Source organism: Apis cerana, linkage group LG7, assembly GCF_029169275.1.
Source record: "Apis cerana isolate GH-2021 linkage group LG7, AcerK_1.0, whole genome shotgun sequence".
Classification (NCBI taxonomy): Eukaryota; Metazoa; Arthropoda; class Insecta; order Hymenoptera; family Apidae; genus Apis; species Apis cerana.
This window is the reverse complement of record NC_083858.1, coordinates 1,584,839-1,606,450: the sequence shown is the minus strand read 5'-3', so window position 1 is coordinate 1,606,450 and position 21,612 is coordinate 1,584,839. Positions and strand designations below refer to the sequence as shown.

The window sequence follows — 21,612 nt, the reverse complement described above, 5'->3', positions numbered from 1 at the left end:
AAGATCAACTTTTTATCGATGAATTGTTATTTCAAATGGTTGTATTACGTAGTTTCTTTGATATTTTTCTTTTAAAACTTGATGTAATACCGAGTGCATGTACAAATTTTATTTTTCAAAATAAACTGTTCACCTTTTTATCGAACAAACTGTTGCAACCGCATGATCTTCACGGTGCAGTTTCTTTTAACGCGCTCAGTCTTTTTCTATGAATCATTCGAATTCCTCTATATTCTTCGTTTGCGCTTGTTTCGCGCATTCTTTTTATGAAATGTTGTTTTAGATTTTATTTGTTAAAAAATTCTGTTCCCTGTATCATATAAATTATTAAATTTTTAAAATTGTTTTCACGAATCCGAAATTCTAATCGAATCTATCGAAATTTCTTCTTCAAGATACCTTCTTCAAGATAAATAATCAAGATAAATCTCGATTATTAAATATTCCTTCCTCAAATTTCCATCGAAATCGTTCGAAAAAATTCTAAAAATTCTCATCGAAGCACCAATCAATTCCGTCAATAATCACAACAAAAAATTTTCTCATCCTGTCCACAGAGTGACAATTCAATTTGAATCCAACGAAAAAAAAAATTCCATTCCAATTTCAAAACCAAACATTCTCCAAGTGTCGAAACGATCTCGTTCGATTTCCAAACCACCCTATTCCCCAGAAGCCTATTATTATCCTTGACCAAACAAATTCCCTCGATCCACCACCCTATACTCACGATTCACATCCCTCCTCTCCTTCCACCGAGGAAAGAATTCCCTTATCCCGTTGGCCAGCGTCCAAATTTCACGTGGAATCGAGCTCGAAGGCAAAGCTGAAAACCTAATGGCTCCGTGAATCCTCTGGTCACGTATAGAGCACGATCGGACTTCAGGTTGCAGGGAATGCCGGAAAAGACAGAAAAGCAACGACGAAAGAGCAGGGAGAGGGAGGGAGAGATCGCATTCGCGTCACGTAGAGAACAACGCGAGGATCACGTTTAAACCAACTGTGGGACTCTTTTGCTCCGGAATTCCAGACCCTGCCTTTTGTAACTCCTTATCTCTTCCCGGAGATGCACCCGGAAGCCGTTGCATTCCGCGGGATAATGCAACGTGACCAAGTCAAACCGTGTCCACTCTCTCTCTTTTCGATCACCGAGAGCCTGTTTAGGATGATTTGGCTACCTGGAAACTCTGATTCTCATCTGGGAAGCTCTTTAAGCTAGGTTTTGAGGAGAGAGGGTCGAAGGGTTTTGGTGGTAGAAAGTTCGAAAAGGCTCGAGTTATTTGGCCTTTGGCGTGAGAATGCAAGAAACGATGTGATTTTATGGATAATTCTAATTTGAATGAAATTTGGTGATAATAATTTTAATTTTGAGAATAAATATTCAGCCATTTACGAGGAAAATTTATAATTTAAAATTGTATAGCTTATTCTTTTTTTATATAATAAATTACAAATTATTAATATTGACAATATTAAAAGTACTATAGATTCATACTTCAATTAGAATTATCAGGGCTTTTGTAAATAATATTAATATGTAATATAATGTTAACGAATATAATTTTAAATAAAGTGAATCAAAAGATATAGAAATTTATAAAATTTATGTATTTGTAAAATTTAATTTATTATCAAATTTATTAGAATTGGTAATTTGTATTAATCAGACTTGAATCTTATTGTTAGTCTGATTATATAAGTAAATCTAAAAATTTTTTTCACTAATAATATTCAATGAAATATTTTCCAGAGATATATAAGAGATATAAAAAATATGATAACGATTAATTGTTAGAATGTTCATGGAATTTGCATCTATCATCATCTCTTATTCTTTCGCAATCGAGTAAATCTATAAAGAAAGTTGCGTGGAAACGATATTTGAATAACGATAACCTGAATTATTGATATCTGAATTATCAAGTAGATAATTGATCCACCGAATGATAACTGTTATCAACGATAACAATAATCAGTCTGAAATTGTGATTATATAAGTATTTTATTTAAAATTTGGAATTAATCAATAAGATATAAATATATTCTTGTTTATATATATATATATATATATATAATTATTAAATAAAATATTTATATAATTTATCACAATTAAAATTAATTCTTCTTACAAATTTTGGTATAAATTACGTCATTTTATAAGGTAACAAAAAAATGTAAGAAGACAAATATTAACGAATTTAAAGATTTTTTCCTTAATATTCATATTTTCAGTTTTAAAAAAAAAAAGAAGAAATAATCGATAAGATAATGTTGATAGATAAAATTTCTTTGTATTTTTAATTATTTTATTTGTTTCATTATAATTGGTTTGATTGCATTCTATATGCAAAATTATCTAGTGGAGGTTAAATATGATGTTAATAATTTTATAAACCGGAAATATGTCGCCGACAGGCATCCCACGATAACGACCATTAGACTGTGACTGTTCCAATGAATCACTTTATCTTATGGTTTCAAATAGATACAAAGTCTTATGTTAAAAATTGAAATAAGAATAACGACAATCTGAATTATCAAAATTTATAATATTATCTTCGAAATCTCTGAGATTATTAATGTCAACAATCGAACTATCATTACTTTTAAAAATATCTTTATATATCAAATATCTTGTTACGTTATGAAAAAAAAATTATATATAAAATTATAATTCTATACATTACGATTTTTATTGTTTATCTAACCTAAATATCAACTAATTTCCTACTTTTTTCAAACTTAAAACACATACAGTCCACGTTTTCAAACTTTACATAATATTTTTATATTATTCAAAATTCAAAATATCTACTCACCAAAACAATCAGAAAATAAATCACGATCAAAATACCATATTTGCTGTCATCTTAATCGAAGTCCTTGTAATGGTCAGGAAGCAATTAATTCAAACGGCAAGAAATAAGTACGCGCGCATGCGTGTCATTGCAACTGTCGATCGTAGTTTCACGGAAAAGAATCACGCACTACTGTTCTTCGAAGAACGATTTTGATCACAAATTAAATGATTCACTGTTTGATCTATTAGAAGTTTGAATAGGTAAACTATACATATTCGCAATGAAATAATATTATCACAAACACTGACGAATATTTTGAAACAAAGTAATTCTATAGATTAGGTGCGCAAATTGTATGAAGACGAATAAGTAGCAGGTAGCGCGCAGCCTTCGCTGCTCGAGCAACAGGTAGACACTGTGGAGAGAGGCGAAGATGGGAATGGAGCGAGTGTGCCACTCAGATAGACGGATCCAAATACCGAAGAGCGGGAATGAACGTAAAGCAGCGTTCACAATGACGAATGGCGCTCAGATCTTTAGATTCTCAATAGTGTCATTAGAATAACCTTAAAGAATCTTTTATAACCTAAAAAATGTTTAAACATCTTATCATATTTTTTAATTTGTTTAGTAATTTTGAATTATTTTTCTATATTTAGCAAATAATTAAGTTTTGTTGGAAAATAATAGTAACGATACTCTGTCTCTAGTATCAAAGAAAATTTGGTTAGCGAAAATAGAATTGTCACAAAAAGTTTGTAGAAGGAATTTTTATCACAAAAATCATCTAAATTCTATAAATATATTTATATTTATTTTTTTATGCTTCGTTTTCAATTATTTGAAAATTGTCAATTGTAATTAATTGTATACTTATTGAATGTATAATACAAGTTTCATTTTAAAAATCATGCTATTTTCAAATTTAAATTTGAAACAAACTACAAATTCATTGTATATTCTGATTCTTCCTACTAAATGAAATTATATCAAGAAAACGAAATCTTCTACGAGAATTTTCGAATTCTCTCTATGAACTTATGCGTTTACGAAACTTTGATGTGTAGAGGGGAATGGACCTTATCTGTCTGGCTGCTACACAATGTAACGCAGTCTCTGTTATCGTTCCTATTAATCATTCAACGAGCGTAATGTGGTTGCATGAAATGGAAAGAACGTATCGCGCAATTGTACGTAACGAGAAGGTTAACAAATTATGCAGCTAAGGATGTCATCTATCAGATCGTGTTATGATTATCACATAATCTGTCTTTCGTGTCATACATCTCTGATACACTTTACATCTCTTTCAATAAATATATAACTAACAACATATTTTTATTATATCGTTCTATATTATTATATTACATTATATATAAAAATATAGATCATAAAATTAATAAAGCATAAAATATATAATTCTATTTTTAAATCACTAAAAATAATTAAATATTGAAATATTTCTTCAATAATGATTCCAGATATAAAAGTGAAATTTTACTGTTGCTTATAACAAACTCAATGATCATTTACATTTTTATTATTTTTTTGGTAGTATTAGAGAAATAAAGTTAATTATTCGCGAAGTTTCGTGATGATTTCATAATTATAATAAAAAGTAGGTTGATTCGTGCAGGTAGTAGAAGCGTAGCAGGTTAGATTCAATTAACAGAGCTCTCATACGTGACTGGCTAGTAGAGATTTGCTTTCTATTGAAATCGACCATCTCGAAATCTAGCACGGAATTATCTTGGAGTTAATCGAAGCTTCATCAGACTTTCGATCTATCTTAGACGGAAATATTGCTCAAAGTTTGCTTTATTAGAATACAGATTATAAAGAGGATAGAATTTTAACTGGTGTTTTTACTTTTTATGTACAAATTCATATTAAATTAATTAGACATAAATTAAAGATTTCTTATGAAAAAAAAAAGAAAAGAAATGAGAATAAAAAAATATTGTAAATGTTAAGATTTGCACAACTTCTTTAGTCTTCTCCCACATAAAGAACTATAATTTATTCTTTCACAAGGAACTCCACAACTGAAATTCATTAGGATTCATCAATTACCTTTAGATTTCATTATACTGTAATAGTAAATACATAATAGCATAATAATATATTTACTGTACAAAAGACAGACATTTCCATATATTAAATTAAAAGTGTGTGTGTATAACGAATTTTCACACTCTATAATAGTAGGCACATTGTATGCAACACACCTTTGTTAGAACATTATATTTCTTCATGCATAATAATAATAAATGTAAGATAATAAGAGAAAATATATTACCATGTTAAAATAATATTTATATTACATGAAACATACCTTTATATTATATTAGCAAATATAACAAATGAGGACATTTTTAAAGATTTTTTAATGATCATTGATCATAGATGCATATAGAACACTTATAGATGATATTCTTATAGATGATATTAAACATATTATATAATATTATACTTATTATATAACTTATTGTTGAAATATCTTTGCATCCATGCAATATATTATATATATTTTATAAATATATAATAAATTAAAAATATAATATATTTCTCTATATTTTACAATATAATATAATCACAAACATTTCCAACATATCTTATATATCTCTCAAAATACGTCTTTATATAGAAACATATTTTTCAAGAACACTTAATTCACTATTCTCATTGTATGAATATTATTTCTTTATTATGTCAATAAATATACTAAATTCCATTTTCTATAAACATAACTATCTATATCTCATTCTAAACATCTTTCCATGTAGTACAACATTAAACTACATTCACATTGAACAACTTAAAATAAACAATTTATCATATTGAACAACTTAATTACTCAATTTGTTATTCCAATATATACATACCATTTCTATCCTATGAATAAATATATTAATCATTATTCAGCATTCTACAATAGATAATTATATTATAAAATTCCATAATGTTATACAAAAAAAAACTTATCTTTAAATCACATTGAACAACTCAATCTGCCACCTTAATTGCATCCATACGGGGAAAAAATGAATAAACAAGAAACTCAATCACCACCACCGAGCTTTCTGATCAATCGAAAGTGCAAGCGAAGAAAAACAGCTGGTTCCAGGGTCACCGAGTTCGTTCGTTGTGAATGGACCCGTACTCGAGGAACAGTTGGTAGTGGGGGTTCAATCATCGCAATGAATTACAACGAGCCAGTCACCGAGAGTGACTCACTACGTTGCTCTAGCCGTTGCAGCTCGATAAAACTCTTTTTCTTTGCCCTTCTCGTGCCGAAGGAATTCGAGAGTGGCCGGGAACAGAAAGAGAGACGCTTGAGAAGCCAACGAGAAGCGGTCGCTTATGAATCACTTGAGTACGCGAGCTAAATGCTTTGTAGAAGGGACATAGTAGGAGAATAAGAGGATTTTCGTTCGTTGGTATTGCCAACCTAACGGGATTTCTAGTGGTCTTAATGGGTTGATGGTAATTCTTTGTTGTTGCAGCTGGATAAGTAAATTTTTAGATAGATGGTAAATAGAAATGCTCGATAACGATATTTTTACATTTGAATAATATTTTAATTTGGTTTTTTAATTATGAGAATCTGGCGTAAAGATAAAATATAGGGAATTTAAAGTTGCTAAAAATTTGTACAGAAATAGAAAGTATATTTTTTATCTATATGTTATAATTATTTAATATATTCATATAATTATTCTTATATCCATAAAGTTTATCTGGCTAGTTTTTATATACTTATAAAGAAATAAATAATAACATAAATGAAGAACAAACTTAATTTTTCTGGCGAAGAAAATGCATTTTCAGTACAGTGACCTTAAACCATTAAAATTCTCAACTCTATGAGAATATATCTACAGCAGAATCGAAGAACTTCGACTAGCTGCAAAAGCTAGCTAACATGAAACTAAAATTAAAATTCTATTCCTGTCCTAAGCGAAATTATTACGAAACGCACTAGAATCAACCAGGTAGAGTAAACAAACCAGGACCCATAAAATTCGCACGACATTAGAAACTAGAAACCTAACCTAACCTTCACTGAACCTCGCATTAGTGACCAATTCCTATGTATCCTGCTACCGTAAAGATTCATTTCACGGCGTTTCGCCAGAATTCATATCGGTTTGTTGGAGAGCCGTGAAAAATCGTAATCCACGTGATCCAGCTCCTTAAGTATCACCTCGGTTTTTTTTTCTTTCTTTTTTTCAGAGCTCTCTCGGACCGCGCATACCGTGCCAATTATTCTCCGCACGGAAGTTCCATGGCTTGGCGTGAGAGATTGATGCGAGAGTCGATGCACTCCACGCTTATGTTTTATTCATACCTTTCACCAGGTTCGATAAGAAAATTATATTTAAAAGGCGGACGCAAACTGATGTCGCGGAAAAAGAGAAAATCAATTCGATACTTGTCACTCGTGGAAAATAATATATATAGATATTATTATATATAGAGATGGTTTTTGATTTGCTATTTTGATTGCTTTTGTGTTTCTGCGATTATATTCTGATATATATATATAAGAATATAATAAGAGTATAAATATTGTTTCTCTTGAGAGAACAATTTTGAAAGATTATGGTACAATATCCTATATTTAATGAAATATATTTAATGAATATATATATTTCAATATATTTTGTTTATTTCAAATTTGTTCAATACTCCAGACATTTAAAAACTTTGAGAAAACTTAATAACATTTTCATTTTATTATTCAATAGATTTTTAAAATGTTGAAATACAAAGAAGAAGTATATATATTGAAATTCAGAAAAAAAACATTGCTCTATATCCTTATTATTCTATAGGTTTGCACAAAACTTTCACAGAATGAAAATAAATGACGCACATGGGAAACAGAGAATGTAAAATGCATCCTAAGCAATTTATGCAAGACCCAGAGAAGTAATTAGGTGATTGTAGGTACTAATGTGCATTTAAATATGGACAAAGCCTTGCCAATTGTTATCTCAATGAAAGTCTATTTCTACGAATTGATCTTGGGAATACGTTTCATTGAACTATAGTATTCACAGTAATTTTTTAATCACTTTTTCCTTTCTTTTGAAATGAAATGAAAATTTAAGTTTATTCTTTCCTGTAATTTCAAACAATAAAGAGATTAATTTTTCTTCGATATAAATAAAAACATTCGAAATTTTTATATTTTATTATTACATGAGAAATAAATTAACAAAAATGTGTATTCATACCGTATAAATCACTATAACAAGGGACCATTTCTCATGAATCACTTCTTCCGATTACGAAACACGTATGACTTGATTATCGAACAATGTCAACTGCCATGCATTAAAAATCCTTCGAGAACACTACAAATCAGAGATAACGTATTGTCAAGGTTACCAATTTTCTGTATTTAACATTAAAATAATGCTCAACAATCATAGATATTTCATATTTTTATTTTATTTATTTAAAAAAAAAAAAAAAAAAGAAAACGAGAAAATTTTCAACGAAATCTTGATTTTCCTTAAAAAAAACAAATAAAAGAAATAAATAAAAAAAAATAAGACTATAAAATTAACCAATAATTATAATTTATCATTTTAAGATCAATTTTATTAAATACACAATTCAATAATTCAATAATATTCCGGAAAGTTCGATTTCACGCGATACGAATCAACCTTTAAAAATTCTCGGATCATTACATATTGTAAGATTTACACGACAATACAAACTAATAAAGTATCTCGTTCGCAGGATTTTATCATTATTTACAAGCATTATTCACCACAAAATGGACGTTGAAACTGTAATTTTCACGACGAAGGCGTGTTCCGCGCCTCGATTCCACTCTCCGCGTGAAAAAACTCTTCTACAAGCTCTATATTTATCAACACGTTGGATACTTTCGACGTTGGAGTCCAAACTAACCCTCGACATTCTTAAGAACTGGAGGATGATGCCTATAATTTCGAAAAAGACACGTGGAGATTAAAAATTAATTAATATTCAAGTATATATATATATAAAATATTTGGAATTCTCTTCATTGTCAAGTGATGAATTGATTTCTTCGATAACTAAAGGATAGATTATTATATTATTCGAGATATTATTATTAGATTTGAGTTTGAATATTTTTAGAATAATAAAAAGATTTTAAATTTAATTTATGTTTAAAATACTTTTAGCAATCCTTATAATTATCAAAAATAAAAATTACTTTTTTATTTTTATTTATAAAAATTTAATATTCCTCTCAATGGTTTAGATTTAACTTAAATTATATTAAATTAAAGAAATTAACATTACTATGAAGAGATAATGAAAATCAAATTATCTCAATAATTAAATAAATTACTTTTTTAAATTAAATTTTCTTAAATTATATAGAATACAAGTACTTTTGAAGAATTGGATTATATTTATTCCTTTAAAGCCTCTGAATAAGAAAACTGTAATTATCTATCATTAATCTGATTTACCAAATTATTTCAATATGAATCAATAAGGCAATTTGCAAGAAAGGAACATAAAGTACTGAGAAGATCGCACTTAAATATGAAGTTGAGGAAACCATAAATTGATGAAACGAATAAATTATAACGAAAGTTATAATAATGAGACAGAGGTGAAAATTTCACCTGAGAGTTGTGGACGATCAATTCGATCGTGGTTAAGAATCATATGATTCTTTTCCCGTTTTATGCCTGGCGCCAGGCCGAAGTAGGCCATCGTGCCAGCGAGTAGCACGCGGAATACTCGTTGAAGATCATTAATTCATGGAATATGGCTTGCATACAATTTTGTTTCTTATGATAATTCTACAAACATTAAATTATATTCATATAAAAATATAAGATATAAAATTTTTATTATTTTCAATAGTGATAGATATTTCTGGAAATTTTTAGAATTTTTAATTATTATTAAAGAACATTCTCAAAATAATAAAAATTTAAAAAAATTTAATCAATTTATTGCAATAAAAAATTTAATTATCTTATGGAAACATTTTATAGTTTCATTTCTTGCAATAATAATATAAAATTTTTATTTTAGAAAATTGGCATTGATAATGAAAAGTTCTAGAGAATTGTGAAACATGTGGAAAATTAATTTTTTATAAGTGTAATTAACACGAATAGATTTATAATTACAAGTTGATTGGAACAATTATTGGACTAGTTGTTAGAAGGGAAACTTGCTACCAGTAAATGAATTGTGTGATTAGAGATTATTATGAAAATTAATTCCTGTATCCAATTTTATAGAAAATACGATTTTTAAATGTTCTCATCTCTTTTCAACCTTTGAAGAAATCATATTATTATTAGAATTTTAAATCTCTAGAATTTTCAGGATTTAAAATTTTTTTTCCTTCAATGCCCTCTGATCTTTGAAAAGTCTTTAAATATCTACAAATCTTAAAATCTTTGAAATACCATTAGAAACTTTAATTAAACTTCAAATGAATTTTCAAATCTATGTATCTTTATGGACTCTAAAAATTTTCAAAATTAAAGAACTTAGTCGCTTTCATTTATTGCTTTTAAATTTCAATCTTTCAATCTATTTCAAATCCATCTATTAAGATACACAAAATTAGAAAGCAATACCTCTCTAAAGGCATAAAAACCATTACTTTTCTCCCTATTTTTCTTCCTAATTCCCACTATAACTTGCAACGAATAGTTCTGTCGCTATAAACTACAATCACGCGGTTCTTATCTTTCGAACCTGTTACCCGAACCTGTCCAGGTTCACACGAACGTTTCCAGTGTACCGTACGCGTATACGCACCGGTCACGTGCCAGAGCGGGTATCCTCTCCCAGAAAGCGGGCCCATGCCTCGTGCCGCGGCACAGATCGACGCGGAAAAATGCGCGTGGAATAATGCGTGCAGCAGGACGGCGCCAGTGCGTTCTGCACCGCGCCCCTCCCACCCTCTCCGACGACGCCGCGCGTCTTGCGGAGAGGAGGGGTGGGGAGGATGCTCGAGAGGAAGGGTTAAGAGAGAGGCACCGATGAAGAAGCGAGTTTGTGAAAGAAGAATATGAACGTGCGGCGTAACTTGGTTATGGAGAGGGAGAGAAAAACGTTGCGTATAATTGAGAAAAGTGGAAGTATTGTTGGAGGGAACGGGAGGTGAAAAGGTGAGATTAGGAAAGAGAAATCGTCCAATCGAATGGAAATTCCGATCGAATTTTCACTTTAATCCTTGCAGATATTTCCGATTATATCCGATTAAAAATAATCCGCCCCTACGATGTTAAGAAGAGGCATGGGTGAAAAGTTCTATGATGAAATTTTAAATTGATAAAAATAAGGAAGAGGAGGAATTGATAAAAATAAAGAAAAGGAGAAATTAATAAAAATAAAGAAGAGGAGGAATTGATAAATTTTTGGAATGGGAGGTGAAAAGGTAAGATTAGGAAAGAGAAATTCAAAAGAAAGAGATTATATCCGATTAAAAATAATCCGTTCTTACGATGTTAAGAAGAGGCATGGCACGATGAAAAATTCTATGGTGAAATTTTAAAATGATAAAAATAAGAAGGAGGAGGAATTGCTAAAAATAAAGAAGAGGAGGAATTGATAAAAATAAGGAGGAGGAGGAATTGATAAAAATAAAGAGGAGGAATTGATAAAAATAAAGAGAAGGAGGAATTGATAAATTTTTTGAAAATGTTTTTGTAAATAGAGAAAAGATTGATAGAAAGAAATTTTATAATTTTTGGATAAATGAAGAAAAGGAAATATAATTGAGAAGATGGAAATATTGTTAGAGAATAGAAAGTATCAGAAAAAAGAAATCGAGAAGAAATGTAAAAGAAAAGATAATATTTTTTAAAGAGTAGTAAACAAATGAAATTAAAAAAAAAGAAAATAGAAAAAAAATTATATCGTACTCAATATACGATAAAAGATAAAGGAAGAAAAGAAAAACAAGAATAAACAGAAATTTAAAATCTAATCTCCAAATAAAAAGTAATAAACTAAGAATCGAAAAAAAGATATACAATAAAAAAAAGTAAGAAAAATCTGTTTTTCTTAAAGTCTATCAAACCAAAAAAAGGGGGAAAGAAATTGTCCAGATAAAAATAAGAATAAAAAAATACAAAGACCAAATATATAAGACAAAAGTAGAAAAAAGATATAAATGGTCATCGAAAAGGATTAAACGGGAAGAATATAGCAAGAGAAGAAACGAAGAAACATGACAAACGGATCAGGGCGAAAAAGAGGGAAAAATGAAAAAGACTGGAGAGACTGAGAGACAGGAGGAGAAAGACGAGAAGAAATGGTAAGAAAAAGAAAGCAAGTTGTCTCGGATGTCTGCTCGCCAGATCGTTTTTCTTCGAGCAGCGGCGCCTCCGTATGGGATTGCTCGTTCTGATCATTCTCCGCGGTGTTGTCGGCATGGAAAAAACGTCGATGAGCGAACGCTGTTTTCATCAAATCCTTTCTATACAGTAGCTGTCGAACAAGGAAAAATCGTTTGAATAATTTCGAACGCATAACGATGGCATAATTAATAAAGATTAAGAAGAAATTTTTAAAACAATGTCAATATTTTTTTGACACTTTTTGACTAAATAGCATATTTAATAGATCTATAATCTATTTGAAAATTATTTGATAATATTAAATTATTATTATTATTATTTCTTTTTACTAATATTTTTACTAATATTTTTTTTTTTTTTACAGAGAAAATTGTTCAAATATAATATGAGATAAAAATCAATACAAATTATAAATATTATTATAATAATACTTTTTTTGAGATAATGATATTTATTATTACAAGACGATTAGAAGAGAATTTTAATTTTTAGGAGAGAAGCCATTAAATTTTGAAACTATAAGGGAGATGGCATTATAATGATAGAAATTAAATTGGGTTCAATGGAGATAAGATAAATTTGTGGATCCTATTTTGCAGCAGAGATACGAAAATTGTTCTAAGAATAGCCTTCCCTAATCAAAGTCAAGTTCATTCGATAGAAAGATAGCGAGAAATTGAGACAGTCGTTACACGACTCACCAAACCGTGATGTAATTTCCAACAAATGCCTTTTCCTCTGCCTGCCTTTGCGTATGATTCTAACATCTCATTAAACTTCTCTTTACTTTCAATTTTTTGCTACTTTCTACATTGCATAATAAGTACTACATAATACATAACAAATACTACATAATATTGTAAAAAATTAAAACTTTAATGCATATAATGTATATAATCTTCTAAATAATAAAAATTGCCATTTAAAACTCAAAGTCATTGACAAAAAGCCAAAAACAAAACAAAAAAAGTACACGTCACACATGAAGGCATATTCATAGAAATGGATAACAATGGAAAAGAATTCGCTTTCGGCAGAAAATTCGTAGAAAATTGTGCACGATTAAATGAAGCGAAACAACTGGGGGCTGGGTCGAGCAATCACAGGAGCATTTACCATTAAATGGCATCGGTGTGGCTGAACGAAATTTGTCAAGGGAAAGGGCGCGTCACTTTCTCCGCAGTCAGGAGTAATTCAAGCGAGAAGAAGCAACGTCGAGCCAAAAAAGAGGAAGATCATCGGTTTGAGTAACGAAAATAACTCGAATCGATTTTTCAGTGGGGTTCCGTCGGTTTCCAAAAAAGGGCACAAATGCATTCTCGTGCGCATGCGTCGTTAACCTACAATTTTAAAAGCCGGTCACCTCTTTCCACCTGAACACCCGAGCTGGCAAGTGGAACGTCCTGTTCACAGGTGCACTTGGATCAAGAAGGTGTTGGCGTTTTTAAAATACACGTAGCACGTATGGAATTTTGTTAGTTTTTGAATTTCGCGCCAATTTTCTAGGAAACAAAATAAAATTGAACATTTTGATTCATTAATTACAGAAAAGGCAAAATTTCAAAGAAATTTTTGGAAGAATGAACAAAATTGAATATAGACAAATTTGTTAATTATAGACAAAATAAAATTTTAAAAAGAAAAATTTCTTATAGAATTTATATAATTTTATTAGATTTGAATTTTTATTTCTTATTTATGATATATTTTTTAAATTTTTTATATATTTTTAAAATTTTTTAATTTCGTGTCAATTGGAATTAATATTTCAATTATTATAAAAATTTTTAATATCTATATTTATTCCAATCGAAGTTTCTGCTAACTTCTTAAATAAAATTAAATTTCAAAATCCAAGATTTAAATTACTCACAAGATTTCAAATTTCCCGCCAATTCATGAAGGACTTGTATTCAAACTTTCTTTTTCTACAGTTAATTATGAAAGAATATTATGAGCCAGAAGCTAGTGCTTGAAGAAGGTAATACGGGTATTTTTAGTGTTTATAGGATAACAGAGGGGTCTGGCATGATAGCGTTCGATGTCAGGAAATCGCGAATAGTCTGGCTGACTACTGAATGGCTCTTTCAGCGCCTTCGACGGGACATTCAATAAATACGACAATTAGAAACGTCGCGTTCGTTCGAATGTAATTTTTATTACTTGCCAACCAGCCGGTTACTAACGGGAATATTTAATAAATACTTGGAACGTGCCCCTAATAAATTGCTTCGTTTTACTTCCGAACGATTAGGTTTTCTGCCAACTTTTTGAACAATTCTCTTCCAACGAATTTTTATAATATATTATTATTCTTACTGTAATATATATAATTTCCACTTTATTTTTATATTTCAGGATTTATTCTTTATACAATTTGCTATGTAATTTTTTAAGCATAATAATGAAAATGAAAATATAAATTATAGTCTATTTTCTTCGTTTTTCTTAGAAATATTTTATTATAATCAGAAAAAAAAGAATAATTTTACATACTCACTTGGACCATCCTACATTAGCATTTAATGAGCAATATTATTTATAAAATCTTCTATTCTTAGAAAGGAAAAGACTGGTTCAACGTCCAACCTCGTGAGAAATAGAAAATCGATCGCCGATGAAATTAGCCTAAGCACAGCTTCCGAGTAACTCGATCGGTTCGTTACGTGAAGGTTCGCGTCCTCTAGGAAATACTCTCACTTTTATCCTTTTTTTCGTTTCCTGACAAAGGAGGAGTAATGAAAGTAATGTATTAATTTCAATTGAAATTTTAAAAAAGAAAAAAGATTCATAAGAATAAAAGTTTTACAGAAATTAAAAAAATTTGTGAATTCACCTACAGATAAAAGAGTTTTTTTTAAAGATAATTTTTGAGATTTCGTTAAAGATCCTGGCCACAGGAAGAATGGCGAGGATTAGGATTGCTAATACCTAGAGATAAATGTGGCGAGCTAACTAATTAAGGACGGCGATTGATCACGCTTTGGCTAATGTCGAATTTTGCATATCACTATTCTATGGGAAAGATCGATTGTAATGGACCCAATCAGCTTTGGTTAATTAACACCCAAATTACTCCTAAAGAAGTAACCAATTGTTGAAACACTTCCTTTATATTTTTTTATCTTTATATTTTTGTTCTGTGAGAAGAAAAAAAGAAATGATTATAGTCGAATATCATTCTAATTAGATTCAAACAATTATTGCAAATATTTTTAATTATTTATACTGTGAAATGATTTTAATACATATTCAAGTAATAATATAATAATGAAATAGAAAATTTGATAAAATCCTTGAATTTTGATAAATGTTTGAAACATCTTTGACAAATAATTTAACTTTGACAAGTTTTAATAAATGAAATTAATAATAATTTAAACATTTATAATTCAATTAGAAAAAAATTTCTCACCTTAAAATGGCATAAATATCTTTAATATCGTTCCAAGTTCAACATAAAGTTAACACAATATGATAATGATAATTATTGTTTCTTTAAAATGATTTCTAAACTGACGATCGATGACAATAGTTGCAGAATAAAGTTCACTGAAAGACTAGCCCAACGATTATCCTTCGTTATCAAAGCTAGTTATCCCATTGATCCATAAGAAAAACCAAGCATGAGTGAACGTTGCAATTCAATTGTTCAAGACCTACTTGCAACTCGCTAATTGCAAAACAAACGCACCGATTCCGCGTAAATGCGCGTATGTGCTTTCTAATTACACGCGTCAATCCATCGTTCCACCATATTAGTTCCGTCAAATATCACGAATGGAATTGCGGTTATGAATTTAATTCTCGTATTTAGCGTGAAGGAAAATGCATGATGTTTAATCCTCTTTTCTTTTTTTTTTTTTTTCTGTCGCAATATTGTTGCCTAAGAGAATGAATCTTGAATGAGGTTAGGAACACCAATTTCTTGCATAGTTAAAAATTACTGTGCAATTTTTAATTTTTCAAGAATTAATCAGATCCATATTGTTCAAAAACCATATATATTATAAAATTAGAACAAATAAATATAATAATACTATATTACGATATTACAAAATAAAAATTGTCATATTAACAGATTTACTATTAATACGCCATCTATGATTTAACGATACTAATTAAAGGTTAAGTATTATAACGACTAATAATATGAATCATCCTGTACAAAATAAAAATCTCTTTTTCTTTGAATCGACAATATTTCAAATGAAATCAGATTATTTAAAAGCATATGCTAATAATAAATCCGACATCTTTGTTTCATTTCTATTATTAACAATCGACCTTAATTTCACGTGCAGTTCGAAAACGTTCGTCGCGAGCACCGTAGGGCCACAGTTTCCAAGTAGTCACTGGTTACCATCACGTTAATCGTTCTCCCAGTCTTACGTATATGTCTAAGAACAATGACAGCCAATTGTCGTAATTAGAACGTTGAGTTTACCGTACGAATCAAACGCAGCTGTTCGTTCGTGCATACGTATACGTATATGTGATGTACGCTTGCAGAAATTTTCGTAGAGAACAGGCGCCCTCTGCTGAATAAACCGATCCCTTCGCATCCGCCATTTTTCACTTCTAAATTGATATTTGAGCATTCTTAGGAAATGTTATATATATATATATTTTAAATGTGTTTAATATAAAAGTGCATCTTTTAAAGATTTAATAATATTTAAATTATCAGAAGTTGATGATTTTTATATTTATTTTAATTTATTTAATATATCAAAAAAATATTTTAAAGAACTCGATTAACAATTATATAACTCAAAAATGATCTTTTTTTAAATGATATATTTTTGATCTAGTAATAAATTTTAGTAATAAATTCTAAAGACAGCATATGCATATCTCAATTATCTATATTTTAAGAACGAATACATTAAAAACAATTTTCAATTTCTAAAGTGAAATTTAAAATTCTTTCCAGAATAATTTCGAAATAAGAAATAACTAAAACCAGCATTAAATTACATCACAACATTTCAAACTAGGAATTCTAACCTCGTAAAATATAAATTTCATTTTGTAACATAGATAAAAATAAACAAAAATTCATGAGTTAAATTTCTATTTCCTAATGTGAAATTTGTTTTATTTCTTTTTCACTTTTCAGCAAAGAAAATAACTAGTGAATATTTTACTATTTTCTAACGAAGAAGTCGATTGGTATAACGAAGGTCGTGGTGTTTCTGGCCTCCAACGCGGTACCCGTGGCTTTTCGTTGGCTTCCACAGAGATATTAGCTAAGCGAACAGCTACGTACATATATGGAGGTGAAACAGCCGGTTCACAAAGGACATTCCATTCCATCTTACGCTAGCTGCATTAGCTTTGAACCACCATGGGTCCCACAGTCAGAAGATTGAAACGTGTGTCTCCAGTAGAAAGAATTCAGAGCTTTCATTCCAAACAAGAATTTTATAAAAAAAAAAAAAAGAAAAATTTTCATTAACTTTCTATTTGAGTTCTATTCATTTTAATTAAGTATTTAGAACTTAATAAAATTTTTTGGATAGAATGTATTGAAATATTTAAATATTTATGTTATTTTTTAATTTTAGTAAAATTTCTTAAATGGATAGTCAAAAAAAAAGAAGAAAAGAATTCGAATCAATATTTATAAATTTGTAAAATTTATAAAAAAAATTATTTTAAAAAAATATATCTAAATGAAAAAGAAAAAATTATATTTGATTACTAATAGTTACTAATAGTAATAGTAAAAGTTTACACAAAAGATAAATTAAATTAAATACTTTTGATAAAAATGACGAAAAATAAAAAAATGTGGATCACTAATAATTCTAATTATCAATTCTTCTACTTTCACATTACTCTAACAATTTAGATAAACATGATTTCATAAGAACTTAGTCAATAACCTAACCTAACTATATAACTATATATACGAATAATCTGACTTCTGTTAATTTTTAATCGTTATAAAAATCTGAATTTCTTTGTTTCGAAAATTTCATGCCCAAATTCATTTAAAATAATTCTAAATAATTAACAACAATCGACAATAAAAAATAAATTTTCCATTTTTTCCAAATACAAAAAATTAAAAAATATTTTTAAAAATCAAATACTTTTAAATTAATTAAAACATTAAAAAAATATAAAATTTCTAAAAGAATAAAAAGTAATACAAAAAGAATAAAATGATCTAATTTAAATAACATTTTCATTAAATAAAAAAACTTTTTTATTTCAAGAAATTTGAAAAATATTATACATTAGTCCTAAATTGAATTTTTTATGAGAAATTTGATGAACTATGACAAATTCTTTTTAATCTTTATTGAAAATTCTCAATAACACATACGATATCTTGTCTTTAGTTGTCGATTGCGAAACTTATGTTCTGTTTACAACGCGGCTTTCTGACCAGTGTGTAATATATGCGCGCGTGAAAGTGGTTGTCGTATTCGTAGTTGAAGTTGTCGTCATAATGTCATAAAGGGAAAGAAAAAAGACAGACGTGTTTAGTAATGACCTAATACTAAGTCGGTATTAAATTTGAACGAACAGGGACTGTCTAACGATACCGAACACCAAGCTATTCGATATTGCAAACTGGCAATGACTCTCGTGTTCGATTAATCGTATACAACATTACTTACGTGACAAAAATTAAAAAAAAGAAGAAAAAAATGAACTAATAATGAAATAAAAATATAAAAATAATAATAAAAAAAAGTGGTTTTTTCAGTGGTATTAATGAATCTGTGAGTACATTTATATATAATTACATAACTAACCTATAAAATTTTATCCCAATAATGTTATTAATCTGATTTTAATCTATTATTATACGTATGGATATTTTATCCAAAAATTATTCATATAATGTTGTAAAGATTTTTAAAAGTTAAAATTTTTAAATCTTTGAAATATTCATTATGTTTAAATATCATTTGTTTGTAATGTAATAAGTTTTTGAAAATTTATTTTTCTTATCTTTTCATGAAGTTTTATTTCATTTGGTTTTATTTAATTGAATATTTAATTAGACAGAATTAATTACACATACAGGATGTTTAAAAAATAAAGTTTAGAGATTTAGCCACATTGCCTATCATGCGGTATACATGCCACATGCTGAACTTTCTGTTCTGTTGTAAGATTATTTTCGTTACTAAATCTGGCCTAATATGTTTTGTGAAATCATACGTTGATGTTTAAGTATCAACAATTTTTGTTTCATAGCAATTTTAAGCATTGTATACTTTTCTTGCCAAAAATGACTTCTGCAATCTTATTAATAGTAGTATAATTAGTTTCACGTTAAATATATATATATTCATAACGTAATAGAATTAAAATAATACTGAAAAAAACGCAAATATAAAATAAGTTAGAAATATTTGAAAATATGCATATTAATATTTATCAATACATTATCAAAATCTTTTAATTTAGTGCCATTTTTAATTGGAAAGTAAAATTTATATCTGATTACCAATTTATTTGAATAATCAATATAATCAATATAAAAATTTTACTATGGAAATAAAAATATGTCTATTATTGGGACACTAATATATTTACTAAATATATATGGAAATGATTATAGAATTATTATTAATAGAATTTTAAATAAAATTTAACATCAATAAAATAGAATTTGATATAAGTTGTATAATTCTTTGTTTCTTAATTATAGATAACAAAATAATATCTCTTTTTTTCTCCTTCTTAGGAAGGAGTATACTAAGGAATGTCGCATAGTGGAAAAATTGTTCTGCGTGATGGGGAAATCAACTATTATCTCAAGGGATTGAAATCTTCGACGCAAACTATAATCGCCATAATTTGCATGTAATATTAAAACGTTCATGCTAATTACATATCATGTATAATAAAAATCCATAGAAAACATTAAGTTCATCGAACTTGCGAATCACAGAAGCTAACGTTCTCTTTTTTCCAAGTGTAAGAATTGTTCGCCTTTAGAATTACGATTTTTCATCGGTATCGATACGATGCAGTATAATGGAACGAAATTAATTTGCAAACAATCGCAATTTTCACCGCGCTAAAAGCACTTTCTCCCTTTCTGTCGTAACTGTTTCTCAAGCTTCTCCGACATTTTTATTTTTTACGAATATATTCATTTTACGAAATTCAGCATCATTTTTCAATCTTTTTGTGAAAGTGCCAACAATCAAAGGTTTCAACGATATACACACCGTTTGAATTTCGACGCTTATAAATCAAACTCTACCCTTTGAATGCATTGATGTTTTAACGTATACAAATATCAATTAACGATCGGACGAACGAGAGAATTGTTTTCCAAGCGTCCAATCGAGCGTAACAATGAACAGTATATTAAAATCGTATGCACGCAGCTAATTTCTCATTCTACCGGCTCATTATGTCCGGCAATGCGAGACCAGTATGAATGAAACATAAGGCCCGATGTTTATCATCCTCCGACGAAGTTCAACCCCGCTAGCTATGAATATTCATCGAGGACGCGAGCTTCGGCCATGATAATAATAATAAAATCTCGATGAAATAAGGAACGAGGCGAAAAATAAGTTCACGATGGTCGAAGAAACGACGCCCTGGAGGGGGATCGCCCACGATCTATCCTTATACCGCGAATTATATCATTGAACGATTAACATAATTCCGTCATCCGTCCTCTCGATGCAGAGACAATTACACACGAGGAATTGTCGTGAGAAATTTGCATGATACCTTGAAAAGATACTTGTATAACAACATATATATATTTCAAGTGGTTATTTAATTTTTAATTAATCAACAACTACATTATTAAACCTCAATAATATTCTAAATGTGGAAAATATTACCTTCACGATCCTCGTCCTCGATGTTCAAAATTATCTGTTTCCTCGATTTACTGAATTTTTATAAAATCAAAAGTTGTAATAGAAAAAAAAAAGAGAGAAGAAAACACCCACGATTTTCCTCATTACCTCTATCTTACACATTTGAACGATTCTTCGCGTTTCAGACGATTCAGACGATCAATGGCGTCCAGAGAAACCGGTAACAGAGGAGAGGAGACGTGTGGAGATAGGCGTCGCCATCAGGACAGCACGATAAATACTGAGGATGGTACCAGTGCGGGAGACTTCTAAGCCTTGTGCACCGTTTCTGTCTCGCATAAGGTTCACGTGGTACAGGAATACCACCGCGGAGTCACGGGGTGCGGTCTCGTTTCGCCGCGGCACTTTTCTGTCTCCGCTCAGAACTACGAGCAGAACCGGTCCCTCTTCGAACGAACGAGTCCACGCCACGAGTTGTTTCTTTCTTTCTCTCCCTTCTTCCCTTCGATGACTTCTCGAACACGTTCGCGATTCTCGAGGATCAGCTGCTCCTGTCGTCGCACCCACACGATCTCTTGCGTCAGAGATCGAGATCGATACGATTTTTCCCTTTCGTTCGACAGATTTTTATGGATTTTCTTTTCT

At 29.4% G+C, this 21,612-nt stretch overlaps 2 protein-coding genes and 2 long non-coding RNA genes across 18 annotated transcripts in view; 2 read left to right on the top strand and 2 right to left on the bottom strand.

Annotated features, from left to right (window-relative positions):
* Positions 1-21,612, bottom strand: part of LOC107993710 (uncharacterized) — a 54,633-nt gene that overhangs the window by 13,697 nt on the left and 19,324 nt on the right. The window contains exon 1 of one of the 3 annotated variants that reach the window (XM_017050276.3): positions 2,820-3,334. The exons of the other annotated variants lie outside the window; for them this stretch is intronic. The gene's annotated coding sequence lies outside the window, so the exon portion shown is untranslated. Of the gene's footprint in view, positions 1-2,819; positions 3,335-21,612 lie in introns of those variants that run through there. 3 annotated transcript variants of the gene reach the window in all.
* LOC133666474 (uncharacterized) lies at positions 5,079-8,970 on the top strand. Of its 13 annotated transcripts, none has more exons than XR_009830666.1 (4): positions 5,079-6,334; positions 7,038-7,162; positions 7,640-7,750; positions 8,559-8,970. XR_009830666.1 is itself a non-coding variant. In XM_062077569.1 (3 exons), the coding sequence occupies exons 1-3, from the start codon at positions 6,895-6,897 to the stop codon at positions 8,794-8,796; spliced, it is 417 nt and encodes a 138-aa protein (XP_061933553.1). In that variant the 5' UTR covers positions 6,828-6,894; the 3' UTR covers positions 8,797-8,970. The 13 variants fall into 13 exon arrangements, 1 of the variants encoding a protein (XP_061933553.1); XR_009830661.1 differs by lacking the exon at positions 5,079-6,334 and adding an exon at positions 6,437-6,796 and having other exon boundaries at positions 7,640-7,754; XR_009830663.1 differs by lacking the exon at positions 5,079-6,334 and adding an exon at positions 6,448-6,796 and having other exon boundaries at positions 7,640-7,744.
* LOC107993716 (uncharacterized) lies at positions 8,393-17,974 on the bottom strand. Its single transcript, XR_001765151.3, has 6 exons — positions 17,917-17,974; positions 16,439-17,557; positions 15,567-16,037; positions 14,992-15,291; positions 14,652-14,872; positions 8,393-12,281 (listed from the first exon to the last, which is right to left on the bottom strand). It is a non-coding gene; the product is annotated as an uncharacterized LOC107993716 (long non-coding RNA).
* On the top strand, positions 18,525-20,913 carry LOC107993715 (uncharacterized). Its single transcript, XR_001765149.3, has 2 exons — positions 18,525-18,891; positions 19,866-20,913. It is a non-coding gene; the product is annotated as an uncharacterized LOC107993715 (long non-coding RNA).

Coding starts and splice junctions, on each gene's coding strand:
- LOC133666474 (XM_062077569.1), top strand. CDS start 6,895: ATGTATCCTGCTACCGTAAAGATTCATTTCACGGCGTTTCGCCAGAAT. Junction 6,951..7,037: donor TTTCGCCAGAATTCATATCG/GTTTGTTGGAGA, acceptor TCTTTTTTTCAG/AGCTCTCTCGGACCGCGCAT. Junction 7,164..8,561: donor TATTCATACCTTTCACCAGG/TTCGATAAGAAA, acceptor CGTTCGCAGGAT/TTTATCATTATTTACAAGCA.